General features: G+C 35.4%; 1 protein-coding gene across 1 annotated transcript; it reads right to left on the bottom strand.

Moving 5' to 3' along the window:
* Positions 1-622: 622 nt before the first annotated feature.
* LOC116163837 (CUGBP Elav-like family member 3) lies at positions 623-16,832 on the bottom strand. Its single transcript, XM_031477966.1, has 4 exons — positions 16,752-16,832; positions 16,628-16,702; positions 11,406-11,454; positions 623-828 (listed from the first exon to the last, which is right to left on the bottom strand). The coding sequence occupies exons 2-4, from the start codon at positions 16,679-16,681 to the stop codon at positions 623-625; spliced, it is 309 nt and encodes a 102-aa protein (XP_031333826.1). The 5' UTR covers positions 16,682-16,702; positions 16,752-16,832.
* Between the last annotated feature and the right edge of the window lie 2,240 nt (positions 16,833-19,072).

Genomic DNA, 19,072 nt, shown 5'->3' with positions numbered 1-19,072 from the left:
TATTTCTTTCCGCATGCGGGAATAAATTGAAACAACAATTAATAGGATTAAGAAACAAACTGGAGCACTTCATTAGTTATAGGTTTAAGCTACTCGTACTAATACTATTTACATTTAACTGACAAACACTATATACAGTTCCTGTTTCAGCAATGAAGTTGAATTCCCAGTGACACGGGAACTGACCGCATTGAGAGTGCACCTACACGTTCAGTTTAGCCTTCAAGCACCGTCTATGCTCTCCAGTGATTTGCTATTGAATTGAAATGGTTAGCGTAATGCGTTAGTGGAAAGTGTTAACCAAATTGTTTAGTGTGTCTAATAGAGAACGGTGACACCGACTAATGACCGACTTACGATACGTTTTAAAGCGTAATCCCAAGTGCGAATTCTGATCCGATACACGTGTTGCTTTCTCCAGGTAGAGTTGTAATTTTGAATGGTTCAGACAGCACGTCTATGTAATTTAAAACGCGAAAAGATGCACATCAACAGGTAAATCCAAATAGGTGTGGAATAAATGTCTCTATAATGTAATTTTACGGTGATGTTTTCCACTGAATTAGGGTACTATTTTACAATTAATGTATAGGTAAAAGTGTGTGTATCTGCGAATTGCATTTCAAACAAGATACGGAACAAAAGCGTTCTTTGGTGGTAATGCCATTGGTGTATAAAAATATGTGTAAAACATAATATTACCTTTACTTGCTCCGTCAGGTCCTCTGAGAATGGTGCACTCTTCTATAGTTCCAAAGGGCGCGAACAACTGTCTGACATCCTCTTCAGTCTGTTGCTTGCTGAGCATGCCCACGAACAGCTTTCGGTCTGCGGTCGCAAAACAAAACCGTTAGTCAACTGTCTAACATTCATCATACACATAAACATTACTAACGCAGGTGCAATTCCATATAATCGTCCGCTAATATTGACACTGAAGGTACGAGCATAGGAGCTAGCGATCGATGTAAACGGAGCTATTTATTGCGGGGTTATCTAGGGAAGGAATTTAGGGAAAACTGGTGAGGTATAATTGGATCAAAGTCGCTTTCTAAATCAGAGACGGGTTGTAATGAAAGGATGATCCAAAGGGAGCCTGTGCGGCCCCCGCCACCACGCGTCGTCATCGGCAGATGCGACCATCGTTCACCGTTCCCCGAAGTGATTATGGACAATATATTAGAAGAAAATTTGTGTGCGCAATATTGATTAGTAGAGTGTCTAGCGAAAGGTAGGAGAAAGTCCGTTATTAATATACGTTTCTAGATTGTGGAGAAATAATTTACAGCTCGTTACGATGGGAACATGTGTTCAACAGCGTGGTGGTGGGGTACATGACAGTGCTCTGGTAGTTGCGTTGTACACACACGGCAGTACATTGACGATACTTACCGACCTCCTTCACCTATCGTACTGGAGGCCAGTACAGGTACTTCCAAAACCCCCAGGTGTAAATACAAGCAAGCCTGTGCAGGTTTCTAGAAATAGCTGTACGATTAGACATGTAAACGCACTATACATTCAGAGGTACACAACGTCTAGACATACATCGAACGAACGAGCTGATCATGGCTGCACAGGAACAACGCACTACATAGTCTAATACGCACGACACTGTCACATCGCCACAACAAGGACAGGACGTGGTCTTACTTGACCGGGTCCGGGCTGGGGCAGGGAGCTAGCTATCTCCTCGTTACCTTGCCCCTACTTCCAGAAGACGCCGCCGCAGCTGCAGGCCGCCATCGCGAGCTCTGCAATGAGAACAGAACTAGCAGGCGGCGTCACGGGCTGCGGACTCGGGACGGCTCTAAATGTTACCCTACAGATATTAAAATAAGTATACTAACTTAGTGACTTTACATTTAACAGCGAGAAGAACAAACACAACAAAGGACAGTAAAGGTTCGATCTTTGTAGTGCATTGTCGTATATCGTTCAGTTAAAAAAAGAAAGTGTAGTGAAACAATTCAACTGCAAGTTTTTCCAAAGTCGTCTCTATGCATGGCGAGCACCATAGAGATTCGAAATATGAATCATTTAATTATTATTGGGCACGAAAATAACGGCACATTCCTTAATATAATCGGCCGTGGATACTTTCTGTGAGTGTAAGGACGAAATCATACGGGGTCTGTATTAAATATGGTGTGGCGAATATTCACTGCGAAAACTCCACACAAGTGAATCATTTGTTTGCATTTCCAGTTTTGTCCCAAAAGTGCCATTATAATACTTAAGACTCCGGAACCTTAGTCCTCTACAAAAATATTTAGAATTTAGGAAGTAATAATCTTGAATATGGCAAGTCAAAACTACGTGTAAAAGTGAGAACTTGCTGTCCTGGCAGAACTTACTGTTCTACCAGTATGGGATGATTTGCATCTAACAGCCCGCACATTTGGATGGGCATTATTGTAAATAAATGCCATAATTAGGATTAGGATATCAAAATGAAAAAATGACTACTTTATATAGAACTTACAAGACCATTTTGTTGAAGAATGGGGGAATGATTTCACATGTGTAGGAACAGAACAGGCAAACAAGGAAATAATTAATAAACCTTTGGTAATTGTTTTTAAAAGGAATGCTTAAAATACAAGAAAGCTAAGATGTGAGATGGTCTAGCTGAAAATGGAAACTAAAGCTGTTAGGACCTATGTCAAAAAAAATAATTTGTTAATTTAGTGATTACTACGCAAATCATGGAAATGGTTTTTTTGGGAGAATTTTCACAGACAACATTCGCATTCATTATGCCAATACTAATTAATTTTTTAGTGAGGCCGATTTGAGGAGGAACTACTATTAATAAGTAATATAGATTAAATGTGCATGGAATACATGCATTGCATGACTGAAAAGTGCAAAAGTACTTCGACAGAACATCTACGTTCAACAAGTTGTTAATAAATTTCGAGACGAAAGCGATGAAAGAAGAATGTCTATTAACATAATTGTTACATTTGGCGCGGATTTGAGTTATACTCACTTAATCTGACGATAAGTATTTCGTAGTATATTTAATCGCTTTGACAATAATATATAAAACCGTCAACAAAAAAAAGCATGACAGCTCGATCACTTGCGACAGTTATTAACGCAAGAAGGTAAAAATGTGTTAATCGTAAGAACTAGCGATGAAATACCAAGAACCTACTTTAAGTCTGACTGAAAAGTATTGATCAACACCATAGAGTAAATTTAAACATGACCGACATTTACATTATTTAGTTTATGAATTTTCCGTGACATTGAACTTTATGTTGATCTGTTTACTACCTGATAGGAGCAATTCATCAAACAGCTAGGAATGGTCAACTAATTTTGGCAATGAATTTCATTATCTCAATTGGAGAAGGAGGAGCTCCTATAAGGTAGATATTATATACGTCAGTTCACTATAAACATATAAAATTTAGAGTTTTGGAAAAAAACAGGACTTTTTATGAACCTCATCTCGGAACATACCTACTGTATATATTTTGTCTGGAACACTGGTTATATATCTTCAGAACTACGTTTTTTTTAAAGAACCTTTTTATGGTCAGTGGCCTACTTCCACATGGTGGGGGCTTATTTTTGACAATCGTTAGTTTACATTAGGTACATATTCTTAAAAGTACCCTTTTTTGGATATAGCAGCCCAAAAAACGTATTATATTACATAATCAAATTTAAGATAAAAACTCAAATTAAGGAAAATGGTTGTGTTACTTAATTACAAAATTTTCCTAGTTTGCGTTGAAAAAAAATGCTATTCTTTTCTTAGTTAGGTATGCGAAAGCTCTTTTATCAAAAATCTCTTCTTCAATTAGATGATGCTTTTATCTGGACATAATGATGGTGGATAGGTACATAAACCGTTTTTGATGATTTTTACTTTTCATTTTAAGGATTAATATGAGGTACCTATATACTTAAATTAATAATAACAATACAAAAATTATTTGAAGGATCTCGCTATTGCTCATGGCTTTTAAATGAAACCACATTCAAGGGACGAAAACCCCTGGTACGTTAGTTAAATTTTTAGCGTCTACATTTTCTTGAAGGGAACGCGTATTAGGCACTTGGTTAAACTTGTTTTATTGGGCAAACATATTTTTTCACCACAGAAGCACCAACTTCAAAAATACAATTAAAAAAACGGCTATTGTTGTGTAAATTGCAAGTGAGCCACCCTGTAGTGAAAATTTACGTGTTCTAAACGTAATTTCCAGTTTACATCCCGTATGTAAAATGTTTCAATTTATTTAATAGGACCTGGGTAAATTTTGTTCATAAAGACCCAGAATTGGAAAATTTGTTAAATTGTCATTGTAATGTTAGTTTTTGTTTTTAATTGTAAATTTAGTAATTGTTTAAGTCATGTAAGTTTATTCGTCGAGTATCATACATTTTAGAACACAGAAATAAGGGAATGTAAATCGTAATGTCGAATAGTCAGATGTTTTGTAAAAGGGTTATCGGACAAATTAATTGGCTTTATTTACTAACAACGCCATGTGCGACACAACGAAGCCTTGTTTCCAGTCTTAGGAAGCGGATTGACCTTTACGTACGAAGAAAAAGATATAAACAAGGCTGATTAGGTTAAGGCGACGGTATCGCCGTAATGCTGTTTGGTGGTCGATTAAAAAAAAATGTTAATGCTGCGCTAAATTTATTAGAAGCCAGTTTTGAAACTTACACATTTGTTACCAATTTATAATACTGATGATTTAGTGCACAGTTTTAAATAGGTTACTATTATTGTAGTATTCAAACTCATCCTCTTTTTAGCGCATTTCCACAAAAATAAAAAAAATGCGCTATTGTGGCCACTTTGTCCGTCCGTCCGTCCGCTCGTTCGCTGAGACGCTCCTAGTTCTTTATCTTAGGAGCTATTGTTCTACTTTTTTCGCTATTTGGTTCGTTATGGTGTCGAGGCTGCAACATCAAGGAACGAATTTTTTTCTGCGTTTATTGCTAAAAAAGTTATTGTAAAAAAAACAAAAAAACGTTTTTTGCATGTTCCATAATTTTACACTTTTGCCGTTTATTAACGATCCTAGAGATCGTTTATAATTTTGTATTGCTGTCTGTCTGTTAGTCTGTTCGTCGGTTCCTTTGTCTGTCTGTCCGTTTATCTATCCGTGTGAACGATAACTTTGTTGAGAAATGTCCGATCGCTTAGACATCTCCGTTAGTTATGAACTGAATACTATATAATACGCAATGCCAAAAGTTGAGTCGAATGGATTTAAAATTCACAGGTGCCCTTTTAATCTCGATCATTTATAAACCGAATTGCAAACTTGTTTATTTATAAAAGTATTTAAATGTAATTTGATACATAGGCGCATGGAAAGGAAAATCAAACGCCAGTTACAACATTTGGTTTTGCGCATGCGTAGTGCCAACTTTTTTATTTATGGAAGTATTTAAATGAAATTTGATACATAGCCACTTGAAACAAAGGAAAATCTAACGTTAGTTTCAAAATTTAGGTTAGCGGATGCGCAGTGCCAACTTTCTTATTTAGGAAAGCATTGCAATGAAATTCTTCTTATAAACTGAAATTGAAGTAGCACCTATGTAACGCTATCTTTCATATTTGTGGCCGGATTTTTACGATTTTAATAGAAGTTGCATCTTACAATAATGGGAAATGAATGCAAGTGGAAATCCGCTTTTTGTAAATCGTTTACGATTACTTTTTTAACTTGTTTATTGTGATTATGTACCTAGTTCATTTATAACTTTATCTCGCGGTATTTATGGATAATCTATACTAAGGCTGGGTAGTACAATGTCAGTTTAAACTTCAGATTAGTTTAACTGACAAAAAACACGATTGGTTAACTTGTTAAATATTAGCCAATCAAATTTTTTAACCCACAATTTAACTATACACTGAAATTTAAACTGACATTGTGCAACTGGGCTAAGTCACATGCGGAGTAGTACACACGCGATGTTTTGTCAGATGTAACAGGTAAGCTATAAACGATTTTTCGGATTTTGTCTAAAGGATACGTTGTAAATTTACTTGCTTAATAGTTGATTGACAACGACAATTATTTCCTTATGGCCGTTTAAATTCTTCAGTTTCATTTGCCCTGTTGTAAAATGAACCCGTAATTACTTCACATATTTTTTTTGTATAACTGACTGTTGCCACACTGTTTCTTCTGATCAGATGGATGAGCTTCTATCACAAATTCATAGGGTTCATTAAATTCGTTTTTTATAACTTGTTCAACAAAAAGGGAAAAGTAATAATATAAAATAAGGAACTCTTCGATCTCGGTCGCCTTTATACCTAATTTCTGTAAATTTAATCGAATAGAAGTTCCATTGAACCAAAGCTAAATATATTGCTGATTTATGTAAATGAACACACTCTGATATACTATTGAGGCTTTACAGGATAAAGGGTTAAATTAACGAAATGTTTTACGTATTTTTGGCCCATCTTTTTGAACGTTCTTCATTTGAGTGAATTTTTCCGGTTAAATTATTTAATCAAAATTTAGAAAATTAATCGATCGATTTAAGTTTGAAAGACAATGGAAAATAATCAAGCAGCTACAGAGTAAGTTCATAAAACAGAGTAAGAGGCAACAAAAGCAACATCAGTCAGTTACAGTCGCAGAAGCATGTAAACTTTAAGTAAATGCTGCAATTTCTTTGCGAAATGAAGTCCTTTACGATTTCAATTGAAATTCGTTTTCCGAAAGTCTAAAAACACGAATGTCATTACGGTACGTTTATATTACCTCGATTGTCTCTCTTTTTGAGAAATAACAATTCATTTACTTCAATATTAACTTTCTCGGCGATAAGCATCGATATTTTATAGACTATTTGTTTAACAGAAAAAAAAGAAACAAAAACAGCAAAGTGTTGCTTTTATTTTTGAATACAAAAGCGTATGCCGAATGAAAAATGTGTTTGCACCGTTGAAGAAAATTACGTCAACCAATTTAATAGAAAGTGAATCTATTTTCTAAAGAGAATGCTTTAGCACTAACTGTATCATACTCTGCTTATGACACGCATTCGCAATCTAGATCAAAACACTTTGTGGGAATCTAAAGGAAGCTGTCGCATGCATATATATATTGAGCATAAACGAATGGGCGTGTAAGACCGTTGATGAATAGGAACCAAATTTCTATACAATAGGTGTTAAATGTCAAGACGTCGTAGGCGAATTACGTATTAGACGAAGACATATTTTTTTATCGAGAGCAAGGGGTAAGTTTTCCCGGAAATATTTCCCAATGCCAATAATTCTAAATTTCCGGTAGAGATGTGCCCAAGTAAGGTAGGGTGTCTTTGAGGTTAATTTCGCTCACCTATGTCGTTAAGTAATTGAAACGGTTACGGCAAAACGGCAACAATAGAAAGACATGTCACATGCATAATAAGAGGGTTAGTTGTTGGAGAAGCTAGGAAGCATAACCAACGACCAGAGATTATTAATATCTTGGTAGTTATTTTAGTGTTGTGACTAACAAGGAATTGGCGACTAAAGGCCTCAAGTGCCAACGGCCTGTAGAAGAGGGATGAGTGGCTGGTGAGTGATGGGTATTACCTTTGGGGTTAGAAAAAAGCCCCTAAAGACAGACCGACGGCACAGAATGTGGAAAGCAACGGGAAAGCACCAAATTAAATGCTAGGATTTCCCAAGCCTAAGCAGTTTTTGAAAATGTCTAATATGCGTGATCTTGTAAAATGCAAAATTGCAGGAGATTGCGCTTTAGAAGGGGGAGAATAGTTCCTTGGAAAGGGCAAGGATGTTAGGAATAAGTGAAATGAGGTGGACAGACAACGGTGGCTTCTAGAGGGGTGATTATTGAGTGGTTCACACGGGCTGCATTGAAGGGAGACTAGGTACAGGTGCTATATGAGTGGTGTTAAGTAATGATATGGGACAAAGGTTTACACGGATGAACTTGAAAACTAATATGATAAACAGCACAGAAAAAGTAATAGGTCGACAGAAAGCCCATACCATGTATAACTCTTGCCGAGAAAGATTGCCGGTCACAGCACACCTTGCGTCAATTTACAATTTATGTTATTTTTAAGATGCGAGCGACTTCCGGAATAGGATCGTGCCAATGTTGAGCGAAAAGACTTTTCGTTCAACATTGGCACGATCCTATCCCGGAAGTCGCTCACATCTTTAGAAAAACACAGATTGTAGACCGGGATCCGGTCTTCTGTGACCGGAAATCTTTCCTAGCGAGAGGTTTAGTTCGTCCCACCTTGACTTTACAGAACAGGGAACACATAACGCAATCCTTATGGGAGTTTTTAGTGCAGTGATGCCGAGTTTAGTTTGAATGCTAATTGTCATTATTTACAACGTGAAATGTCATTTTAATACATTTGCTCACTGATAATTAACAATTTACTTTAAATTCTGAGATGGGATGGATACAGGGTTGAAAAAGGAAAAGCGAGGTGAAAAGGCAAACCCGATCGAGATTCATCGCGGAATGGTTGCTATATATGATGACACTAGTTTCAGATAAACTACAGTCGATATGTGGTCGGCATGGTTCTGGGAAGGACGCGAGTTGTGTGAACGAGGAATGAGACGCAGACCATGACAATCCAATGTTCCCCTATATTTCGGATGAACGGTTTAGGAAGGCATAAGAGACATACAGACAGAGAAAAATGCATTTTTTTGGTTATAAATAGACTACAAAACTATATAAAAATAGCAGGTCCTGTGGGCCTGTACGACATCCTACATCAACGATTATTATCATTAGTTTGGCGAAATTTAGAATGACTAAATAATATAGAAAATTAAAAAAATTCTGCATGGGCCAGGAATCGAACCTGGGCCACCCATTTTCTACAAATCAACATTTGGCATCGTTGATGACCATAGGAGCATGTACTGTTAAAGTCAAGGTGAGACGGACTATAGGAGAAAGTGGATAACAGAGGAAATTACTGAGGAAAAAGCGAAGAAGAGACTATACAGAGGAAGGCAGAAAGAGGTACGCGCCATAAGGCTCAACAGAGGAGTAAGACAGACATAGACAAAGTATTTGGAAGACCGTTCATTTAAATGATGATGATGGGTCAATTTTGTATAAAGATAAGGGTATTGCAAAAAATGGAAGCATTATATAGACAATCTTTATGGAGGAAGAAGGCTTAGTGGAGAACAGCTGGAAAGGAACTGGAAAGTGGGCGCGGAGGAAATGGTCGATTGCATTTTTCGATTTCGATTTTCAATTAGATCAGGTTGTTAAACAATAAAAACGCTCCCGGTGCGACGTAGACGGATTGCCAGGGAAACCAATCAAAGTAGCATGACGAACTGTTTCATATGGTTTGTGAAGTATGTATAAAACTACAGATTTTAAATTTATATGTATGCAATGCAGTGCAGTGCATTTAAAATCCTCACAAACATGATAATAAAAGGAATAGAACGAAATATATAACTATTTTTTACTGGGGATCAGGAAGGACAGGAGTACAGGAGAAGTTCTTGGCTTTTACATTGATAAATGAAAAGAGATTACGAAAAGATCAGGATACCTTTATAGCCTTCACAGATCTTGAGAATCCATTTGACAAGGTGGATTTGCAACAATTATTCAAGATGTTGAAGGAAATTGGGAGGAGGTTACTAGCTGAGACAGAAGAAGAGATAGTAGAATTTGTCGAAGAAATGGGTAGATCCCTTAGAACGCACAACGTGAAGATCAATAAATCGAAAACAGGTGGTGAGTAGAAACGGTCAATGGCACCGTGGTCGCTGAGCGGAGATTGGCTAGGAAACGTGAACTCTTACGTAGTTCGGAAGTAAGATTACCTCGGATGGGAGATCAACAACAGAAATAATAAGCCGAATAAATCAAGCTAAAGCTGTCTTTAACAACAAGCGGAAACAGTTTACCTCCAACGATACTGACATGCACATTAAAATCAGTTATATGGAGCGTTTTATTGTGTCGAAGTGAGACTTGGACACCCGGGAAGATTGATAAAAAACGATAGAGGCGCTAGGCGGTACCTAAGAATGTTAAAGATTCCCTGGGTGGACAGAGTGAGAAATGAAGAGATGCTGATGAGGGTTGGAGAGTACAGACCTTGTCTATGGACTACTTTGAAAAAGAGAAGAGACACCTGGAATTAATCTAAAAAAGTTAAAATCTGGATAAAAACCTTTACCACGTACTTAAACTTTCAATGTATATACATTTCGACGTCTCAAATGGAAAACCAAATACAATTAAGACACAGATTTATGCTCTTAAAACCGGTCCCTAATTATACTGTTGGAGTAGAAATAAGTTCATTTCGACTGAAAGTGAAATTTTGTTTCTTATTTTTTGCATCGACGATGAGCATCAACATGTTGATGGTAATTCTTTCGTTTTCAGTGTTTGTTAGTTTTCACACATGGTTATGTGCTACAGAGTTCTTCTTTCAAGATATGCAAAAATTCCCAGACCGTTCCGTGTTTGCAATTCCAGTAATAAGTAAGTTAGCATTGGTTTCTAGTTTAGTTGGACGACACTGTATATGTTCATTTTGTAGAAACTTATTTATTAATTCACTTCACTCGCGCTACTTAACATCGTAGAGCTTTTCTAAAATTATGCAGTTAAGTTTAACAATAACTATTGGAGCACTACAAAATATTGGTTTCAAGAAATCAAGCAAATTTGGGAGAGCGAAATGTTGAGAATTGTGGGAAGCGTTTCCGAAATGTATAAGAAAATCTGGAAATATGTATGTAAGACATTTATACAATTGTTTAAAAAATTTTGAAAGACATTTTGAAAATATTTCGATAATTGTCGAAAATGTTTAATTCATGGATGCGTTGGAAAGTCAAATATTTTGGAAGCAGTTCCACAATGTATAAGACGAAATTTAGGAAATTTAGAAAGTTTTGAAATGTTACAAGTGCATAGAGAATTTTGAAAATATCCCCAAAACGTTAAAATGCGCTCTGCTATTTTTAAGTCTTCTCCAAAAAAATATTTGATGGTTTTCCAATTACCGTGTGTAAATCAAGTACCTAATAAATGGAATTGACTTATTTAGAGACACTGCTAATTGATAGTACGTTGGTGGTGGCCATAAGTATAGCGAACAGATCAGCATAAAGTACACGAGTAGGTATACTGTGGATTCAAATCAATTACTAACATAAATGACATAGTGCATATTTTGCTGCACACCGACACGAAACATTAAACCAAAAGATAAAAGGATATACTTACACTATGTGAGTAGATTATGTAGCAATAAAGAAATGTTATTTGCGTAATTAGTACACAACATTTATCTCGACTAATTACACGAATAAATTACCATAAAATGTAAATGAAATTTAAATAGATATTTTAAGTAATATAATTAATTACCTCCGCGATTTTCACTGTCCGCTGGTTTCACTTGGATGGGGCGGTTCATCTGAAACAATGTCTTGCGTTAAAATGGTAATAAGGAAAACATGTCTAAAATTCGTATAGGTTTTGACAGATCCAAAGAAGTTCATGTTGGGTTCGAATCAATACGAAACCTTTGTTCGGGATATAATGAAAAATTGTTAAAAGGGGATTCGATATACAGAAGTTAATGGTTAATGAACCCATCTGAGTTGTGCTTTTGTCAATAGTTAAATACAACACGCTATATAAATTCAATTTGGGGTAGACGCAAATAACGAATCAATTAAACATGTTTGTTAATTATTTACCTTACTTACCATTAGTAGTTCAGTCTGATGAATTTAGTGGTATCCTAATAATTAATTGTATACATATTACATTATTAAAATATACCATTAACATTTAATTTGAAAGTATTTACTAGAGCCAGTCAGTAACAAAAAGATTATACTTACACAGTGTGTCCCTATTATACTTACACAGTGTGTCCCTATTAAAATTTGCTTTTAAAAAAAGCACACATTAAATTCTAAAGCATATTTAGTTCTCTAACGGGCGGTTACAGGAAAGCGAATTATAATCAAAATCCTACATTATTTGCCAAATCTGAGTTTAAACAAGAATTTTGACATTTAATTGGCTGTCTACTGCAATATAAAGCCAATCAAATGTCTTAATACCGGATTAAACAATAATCCTGGATTATTTTTTTTGTGCAACTGGCCGTAAAAGACATACCTGGATTTTGATTTCCATTTGAATTCATATTGGTAGAACTGAATGAGGTAACCGTCAGTTACTTCTCTGTTATATTGTAGATTCGCGAATTAGTGTCATTTCAGTCATTGGCTATATAATTAGTATAACACAAAACTTAATAACTAACCTGCACATCCACCACCCTAATCAGTGTTTAATTGTTTTAAAGCAACCCCGCGTAATATAATAAGATGGCAGACTTTAAAGTGAGCTTAAATTGCCGCCACTTCGATAATCATTTGGCCAATTTAAGCACTTTGTTGTTAATTTTTCGGAAACTGGAGAGATGGAGGTGCATTTTAGTTGGAACGCGTGATATATGTTATTCTTCTACGTTACACAAATAACATGTAATTGTGTAAAAAGGTATAATATTTGCTTGTAGTATATGTAAATTTATAACTGATATTTTATCGAAATGGGTTACAAACAATACATACAATGTTGGAGGTTTATATTTAGAGACAAAGTAATTTAATTTATCCACGAAGCAGTTTTGAACAATATTAGTGAGGCATAATTATTATTGTATTGAGGAATTTCAAATATATGTGACATGCAGCAATATATGCGTTCAGTGATATCCGGATAATAGGCTCTCAAGCTGATATTATTCTGGTATGTGGTGTCAAAGTGGGGACAAGCTGTAACTATGGAGATGCCCGATAACAACATGTCTGTTGTAATGGACAGACAGATGCTGACTTTAATTTCCTGTCATCCAGAGTAAATTAGAAGTATGTAGGCGAGCGAGTGTTACAAGTTAGGCGCATAGTATTGAAATTATGGGAAAATTGCCAACAGGTAAGCTGGGATACCAGAAATGCACGTTTATCAAATATTTTAATCATAATATCAAACACTTTTTGAACTCCCGTTTAATTAAATGACACGATCCTAATTGTAAAGCAACACGCAACCTCGTCGTGACTTCACCTTATTGACTGCATTTCCACACTGTAGAATTCTGTTACCAAACTGACACCTTGTCTGATAGAGATCTGCTTTTTCACCAATAAATCAATAACTATAGTTCTATAACCATTACGAGTTTGTTATTTTATAGGTAATGGATGTGCAACATTTAACAGTAGATATAAAAAATAACGATCATCCTTTATTATTTTCCGGGCATCAGTTTTTAACGACGCCCTAAAAAACTATCGATGATGTTAATTATAATTTTCATTACAATGGAAATTTAGACGTAATTAAAATTAATTAAGTGCCACGGGAGAGGCAATAAACTGTAGCACCTTTAGTAAGGTAACATAAATCCAACTTCCATTAGGACTATATCTCATTTTATAACCTGACAAGTTCTGTTGCCTTTCGCCACAAAGGAATCAAATTTTCTTCTGACAAAAGAAATTTTTGTCACCGATTCATTTAGGTGGCTTTCTGAAACAGAGATTTCAGAGAAATTCAAGCTTTGAGGATAGCTCGTTAATGACAATTTTTTACTTGTTAGTTCAACGTGTAAAAAATTTCTCTGTCACAAGGCACATCATCATAAAGCTTCCACAGTTCATGTGCTTGTAATATCAAGTTAGTGTAAATTCTAATATTTCCTCGCTCACTTCAAAATTATACGCGTCCAACGATAAAACTCTTTAGATAAAAGGCGAGAAACAAGTACCCTGTACCTATACGTAACCAAGCATACAGCCAAACGTTGATATCTGAAAGATTAATTAGACGGTATGATTATAAACGTAATCTTTTTATATATTCACACCCTCACCAGGATAAACTGGTTTTTAATTGAGTTTAACGATAGAACGTTTAGTGTTTAATGCTACTTGGGATATAAAAGCATAAAAAAATAAAGTATTAAAATTAAATTATTAAAGGAAAAATTTAGTCATAGACTACAATATTAGAGTAACATTATTTCAGAAAATATATTATATGTAAATCTAATACGAATACTTTCTTTTAAATGAGTTCGTGCAGATAAAATATTTTTTTTAAATATTTTTTATTTTTATTTGGACTACATTGGATATAAATCACCACAGAAATATTCCAGAAATCTCGATAGGCAATGAGGCTCCATGAAAGGTTAGTCATTGGCGATAAAGAACGAAGGCAGATGTGACGTAATATTTCCGAGAAATATGACGTGTTTGTTCGAGAACATTCTAAAGCGTCCTTGAATTGTGTTTCGAGTTTAGTTCCATGCGCTTGTGTTACGTTAACAATTTTAAGTGATAAATAATTATTACTGTTATAAATTAATCCATTTTAAAACTGTTATAAATTAATTGTTAGTTAATCGTAAATAAATAAAACTGCGTAATTAAATTTACGTTACACTTATTTTGTTTGACTTCTTGTGATGGAGCCTGTCTTTGTAATTATTGACTGTTTTTACCACTTCTGTAGACACGCACACACACTAGAATCTGTTGATGGTAATCACGTTGCGCGCCTCTTGATACGAATGTAATTAACTTAACAATTAACAATAATTAATATGGAGTCCATTTGGATCTTATTAAACATACGTGTGGCAACGTGGCCCTCGAACTGTAACTGTTCCAGTTGCTTGGATGCAGAGTAAGTCGTGATGGGCGCTCGCGTTGGTCATTTATCATCGGTGATAATTTTATGCAGTTAAGTTAAAAAAACCATCTACAGGGTATGGTGCTTGATATAAAAGAATTGCTTTTATAGTTGTCCTACAAAGGAGTACAAAAAAAGAATTTTTTCGGTATTTCGGTGATATCTGTTATTTTTAAAAAATTATTTTTTTGTCACACAAGGGGACAATTATGCCCCCCTTTAACCTACACTGTATCTCTCACCGTTATGGTGATCCCAATGGTAAGCCACGACCACCCTGTACAGTAGGTGCTCAATTTTAAACTGCTGTGACCAAATTTATGTTTGGCTAAATTAACAGTACAACCTCGATTGCATAGATTCATAACGTAAGTATTTGCGTACTAATTTCTTCCTCAAGAAAAAAACTTCCTCTATTTGTCGCTTTCAGTTAGGTTTTCTAATTATGCTTCACTTCAGACTTTCACAATTGTTTACCAAAATTTCTTTGTTTTCATTTTGTGCTCCTTTAGGTATACCAACCTTTGTGTTTGAAGGGTTTGGCCTCTAGAAAGCTTCATTTTTAGGTTCAACGTTAAAAAAGCCTTGTCCATTGCGAAAATACTATATTGGTGAAAACATTTCAGTTAACATTGATTTCTGAATCCTCGAACCCCTTTAGGGTCGTCAGGGAAATAATAGGATTGGAATATGCATGGATTGGGCAGACAGGTTCAATGTCTGGTGGAATTTTCCGAATCTGAAAAATCCTCTTGTTCGCCAACAATAGGAACCTCATTAATTTAGGAAGAACTTAAGAGCAAAAAGGAATCACAGCGTCCAGGAAATGAACTCAAGCAATCCAAAACCAATCCAATCCAATCCAAAATATTAAAACAAAACCTGACAGACTTTGAGTACTTCAAAAAAACAGATGCTTTACAAAATGATAACAAAAATCGAAAGAATAAAACCACGAGAAATGATAAACTCTTATGTTTACTTTTGCATCTAAATTTTCATCAGGTTAGATATGCTTTCACGTCCAATAAAAAATTCGGAAGTTTCATTCGGACGGTCTCGCTGTACATGAATGTTTTTTAACAATGGTTTGTAGCCATATCGTTTAATTGCGATTTCAAGTTGGGGTGTCAGATGCTAACATTAAAATTAAGATTACCTAAACCGAGAGTCTATAATTTTTTTAACATTTCCAGAAGTGAGGAATTGACCACTTTGGAATGAGAACTGTATTTCTGATTCAAAATTCAGAAAATCGATTGGACACTTTTATATGATACACTGCTTGGAATTGCTACATTTATTAGCATGATAGATACAATTGCTTGCAGTTGTATGGAAGTCATTAGTGAATGAACTTAATTTACAAGAAACATACAATAAGCTTATTTAGCGGGGTATGTATGGAAATAATTGTCAATCGATCAAAACCATTCACTAAATACTCTGATACGAAAAGGTTCATCGACTTGGAAGAGCAACACCTTCTACAACTTGTAACAGTACCATATAAAAATTGTCTGAGTTATCTTAACTGAATTAATTTTCATGTGACAATTAGGACACGATAAAATGAATTATACTGCCTTTAAGATTTTATCATACTTAATTACGTTATCACTCAAAGCTCACGTAACGTTCGTTAATTGACACAAATGTTACCGTTTCACGAGTATCCTGTCAGATTTGAAAAACACCGAAGTATAGCACACAATCGTGCACCTAGATCGCGTTACAATTTGAGTGTTATACTTCTGAATTCACAATACAAATCCGCTGACTTCATTATAAAATAATTTTGTCTTGTGCAAATTAATCACCCAGCTAACGTGGATTCATTAATAACAAGTCATTGGAAATTTACTTACAACAATCGAAAAGTCGACTTGATTCGACCGGACGGAGTGGAGTACCTGCACCATATGGTCTCGAAAAAAGATCCTCTAAAAGTAATAATAGTTAAACAAGTGTCCGACTATCGAAGCCTATTACTAGAAACACTCGGCACTTGCGCTTACATCGTACGTATAAGAAAACCGTACACCGCTAGAGGTCGCACAAAGAGGGTAGTTTATCTGTATGTACCCCTCGAAACTTCGGAGTGATCTGCGGCGGCGAGTGGGACTGAGCGAGGTATCGACAGGACGCAACCAATCGCACGACGCCCTCGCACGCACTTCTTATGGCCATTAGGTTTCGTCATCGATCGGCCTGCCCTAGGATGTACACAGCTTAGATGAAGTGCTTCATATCTAAATGAAAAATGGGAATATTTTCGAAGTAGAACAAATAAACGTCATACTTTAGTTTTACAAGCCCAGACGGGGCAAATATTCGCCCGAAATTGATTTCAATCGGTGGTTTTTATATACACAAAATCTCCGAACTATACAAAGCTTTGGAATTGAAAATCAACGCGACTGGATCAGGTGTTAGATGCCGAATGACGTATAAAAAATATGTGCGTAAGCAGTTGTCAATAAGAAGAACCAACAACAAAGAATAATTTTACGCCCGAATTCTGCACCTGTGATTTTTCTTTACGTTTACAAACAAATAAATAGAAATTTATCGTCATATTTTGTTTCTTTGTGGCGCACGTTAAAAATATGTTATTAAACATCGCACGCCCGTAAGCATTTGTGACGTCAACGTACAACACATGCACTTCAATTTAATGAGTATGGCACCGCGTACAATAGTTTAATGATTTTAACATAAATATTAACGTAATTAAACAGTCGACGCAAATTTTATGCAAAGCTGCGCAAATTGCAAAATAGATGACTTTTTGCCTTTCAAACCAGCCAAATTTAAAATTCAGTTTACCTTTCAAGAGTTGTAAATATCAATAGATTATAACTTATCTGGCGGCTCCTCGGTTTTCACGGATCTGTAAATACGTATAAAAGGAATGGAATTGGGTTCACCTAAAATGTGTTTACTAGCTCAGAACTTTGCTCGTATATTCGTCATTGAGTGTCTAGTTAAACTTTTAGCACATTATACGATTTGCAGCTGTAAATTAAAATTTAATGCACATTTCACTTAATCGGTTAACTAAGTTAGAACGAGTGCACTCGTAAAACCTTCCAATACTCTATTAAAACTCTCGCATACTGTGTAGTTTTAAAGAAAATGTGCATCCACTTAAAAATGCATAATTCAAACAACCACTTCAACAATAAAGAGGTAATCGTGTACCTCGTTTATTTAAGAGATTTTAACGTCCAATTGGAGTACAAACCTGACGAATTTATTTACAAAAGAATCTAGCTGATAACTAGGATTAATAAGTTATGTATATATGTCTAGGTATTGAATAGTTGGCACTACACGGACACATGTTTGCTTATTATGGATCCTGTAATTACGAACACGGCCGATGTTAAATTTTTAAATAGGTTCAATCTACATCAATAGTTTTCCACTTGTTAGCGTGAAAACATCAACGTAATGAGTTTTAAAATAAATATCTGCTCGTGATCAATCTGTGACCTTTATGACCACAAAGAGCAGTTCCGTTTCTTGTTTAATCTGATTAGATTTAAAAACTTTTAATTAAGTTTAGGACTAAAAAAAAGTTCCATTAATATACTTCATAATTTAACTGTATATAGAACTTCAAACCGGGAAGTTAATTTTTTATATGTCAACGACAAGGTATTCGGATAGAAATAAACAAAAAATATTAGCCACCAGTTAAATTTTAACGCTTAGTTTTAACAAATAATGAAGGTTCATGCAGGAATACGATAGCACATTTTATTACAATTTAGATTCACTTACGTTACCACCATAAAAAAGTATAATCATATTTATCAAAAATTGTTCTGAGCCTTCGATGATGGTTTACAGGTCTCCATGATCGTTTTGTTCACCATTGTATGCACCGCCACACAGTACTATGTTTTTCCTCTTCCATTTTCATCACCCTAGCTAACTACCACTGCTACTGAAACAAGTCTCTGACACTTTAGCAGTGCATTTTTGATGTGGCAGACCAGAAACTTTCAGGATCTATGACGCAAGAATAACTCGATTGCACATATCTAATGCTGAAACGCTGAAGGATCTACGACATTCCGTTTCCATGATCTCGATCGATCTATAAAAGGCGACCGAATGAAGGAAATATCGACAGTTAGTGAAGCTACGAGTTTGGAACAACTTCTACAATGTCTCGTTGTCGAGATACAGGTCAATATGTAAAAGACGACCTTTGAATGAAATTCATAAATTATCAACTTCGGAAATGACACAGAGCGATACAGGACTAGATAGTACGAACCTAGTGCTGTAATCGCGAAGGC

This window comes from Photinus pyralis, unplaced genomic scaffold (genome assembly GCF_008802855.1).
Source record: "Photinus pyralis isolate 1611_PpyrPB1 unplaced genomic scaffold, Ppyr1.3 Ppyr1.4_LG2, whole genome shotgun sequence".
In the NCBI taxonomy this organism is placed as follows: Eukaryota; Metazoa; Arthropoda; class Insecta; order Coleoptera; family Lampyridae; genus Photinus; species Photinus pyralis.
The sequence above is the reverse complement of the archived record's forward strand: the minus strand, read 5'-3'. Positions and strand labels throughout refer to the sequence as shown.

Bases quoted from the DNA above. Each gene is read 5' to 3' on its own strand.
- LOC116163837 (XM_031477966.1), bottom strand. From the start codon at position 16,681: ATGGTGCAGGTACTCCACTCCGTCCGGTCGAATCAAGTCGACTTTTCG. The intron at 11,455-16,627 runs GTAAGTAAATTT...ACATTGTTTCAG, and splicing joins AAGTCGACTTTTCGATTGTT to ATGAACCGCCCCATCCAAGT. The intron at 829-11,405 runs GTAATTAATTAT...TTGCGACCGCAG, and splicing joins GGACAGTGAAAATCGCGGAG to ACCGAAAGCTGTTCGTGGGC.